Below are 1,946 nucleotides of genomic sequence, written 5' to 3' on the forward strand. Positions count from 1 at the left end.
CTCTCTCTCTCTCTCTCTCTCTCTCTCTCTCTCTCTCTCTCTCTCTCTCTCTCTCTCTCTCTCTCTCTCTCTCCCTCACTCACTCTCATTCTCTCTGTTTCCACCCTCAGGCGTACGACCCTACAGATGCAGCCACTGCGACAAGGCCTTCACCCAGCGCTGTTCCCTCGAGTCACACTGCCGGAAGATCCACGGACTGGCGGAGGAACTGGCTTTCAACGAGAGGAGGGTCAAGCTCTACGTCTGCGAGGACTGTGGACATTCCACCGACCTGGCAGACGAGCACTACGCGCATGTGCGACACGCCCACTCCCAGCGCCACGCCCCGCTCAAGAGAAATGTCAACATTGAAGTGGCGTCGACGTAACTTCCGCTGTGACGTGTCCTTATTATCCTTACTGCAACCATGGGGAGGGGGGGGCAGGTGTGCTGATAGCTCTTTTGGGATATCATAGTGCTATGCAAGGGTGCTGGCTGCCTCGACTTAAACCTCCAATTGATTAATTTAGTTTTTGTAAGTGTTACGGCCCTTTAACACAAATGTGTCATATTATAAGTGTCTTCGGCTGTGCTGGGAGAAAGTGGTCTTTGTACTTTGATTGTCATGCAAGTTCCAATCTCTTCCGTCCCTTTTCAATAAGTCCTCAGCCTATCAGAGACGAACGTTACATCAGAGGTCCCAACTCTTGAATAACAGAACTGTGACCGCGTTGAAAGGGATGGAAATCTGCTACCTCACCTGGTATACCGGCTGCTGTGAAAGTCCGTCATACGTCACTTTTCAAAATGGCGTACAACAGAGTTTTACACGAAGCGGTCGACATGCTTTCTTTACAATGACAGCAACCGAAGCACAGCTTTTTCTAAGTTGATACCTTACTGGGCTAAGCATGGACGAACGTGCCCCAAATTTCAGATATGGCATTCTCGATTTGTAAGAAATTCTTGAAAATGTTTAATTTTGGTTGGCATTTTCGGAGATTGAACCTGAATCGGATGTCCTTCCTTTTGAAGTACTTTTCTTATTTCTAAAGTGACGTCAGACCATGTCAATAAACAGTGAAAGAGTGTTTTAATGTATTCATTACCGATGGAGGTGGAATTAATTTGTTCAACTACACATACATGAAGTTACAAAACTACCATGTCCATGAACATCGACTCAACATATGTGCGGTGTGCTGACAAAATGAGTTACTTCTCGGATTTTAGCATTATGGAAATTGATGCATCAACTTGATAGCTGAAGTTTGTGCAATTTGTGAGCATGGAATAGTAAAAGACACGGTAGACTTGAACAAAATGGCATCAATTGAAAATCTATAAATCTGACCCCAGTGTCGATTTTCAGCCGATATCTCCATTCTTGGATCGTGAGAAGTAACTCATTTTGTCAGCACGTCTCACATATGATTGTAGTGATTGTAGAAGGATTGTAACAGAAAACGGTTGTTTATTTATGTAACATTTCATTGTCTGCGTTAACAAAGTTGTGGTTGTGTCAACAGAACAGAAATTGCAAATTTTTATTTTTACATAGCTCTTTATTCACTGACCATAAGCTTTATCAAAATGTATGAACGCTCTGTCAAAAAAATGAAAATGTTATGTGTCAATTTTGAAAGACAGGACGGTAGACTATTTACTTTACTATAAAGTGTAACAGTAAAATGTCAGTATGTTTGATTATGTCACGTTTCTATCGATATTAATGCACTTTTCGAAAGGAACAAAGCATTTTGTTCAAATCGCGGAAGTGGCATGTAGCCTGAACAATGTTTAGTGACATTTAAATCTTGTCGCCGAAGTCTGACGGGAGATTTTTGTCATCTGTATATTACATCATGAGCCACCCTGAGGACTCGTTCAAATCTGCACTCATGGAACAGTTTGAAATAAAATAACCGTCTGACTGCTAAAAACGTAACATAGAAATGTTGGGGGGG

At 42.4% G+C, this 1,946-nt stretch overlaps 1 protein-coding gene across 1 annotated transcript in view; it reads left to right on the top strand.

Annotated features, from left to right (window-relative positions):
- LOC101845192 (sialidase) overlaps positions 1-1,328 on the top strand; it is a 28,027-nt gene extending 26,699 nt beyond the window's left edge. The window contains exon 4 of the mRNA XM_005106863.3: positions 111-1,328. Within this exon, the coding sequence (XP_005106920.3) occupies positions 111-367 (257 nt within the window). The 3' untranslated portion in view covers positions 368-1,328. The remainder of the gene's footprint in view (positions 1-110) is intronic.
- The last annotated feature ends 618 nt before the right edge of the window (positions 1,329-1,946 follow it).

The sequence above is a fragment of the Aplysia californica genome, unplaced genomic scaffold (assembly GCF_000002075.1).
Source record: "Aplysia californica isolate F4 #8 unplaced genomic scaffold, AplCal3.0 scaffold00560, whole genome shotgun sequence".
Lineage (NCBI taxonomy): Eukaryota > Metazoa > Mollusca > Gastropoda > Aplysiida > Aplysiidae > Aplysia > Aplysia californica.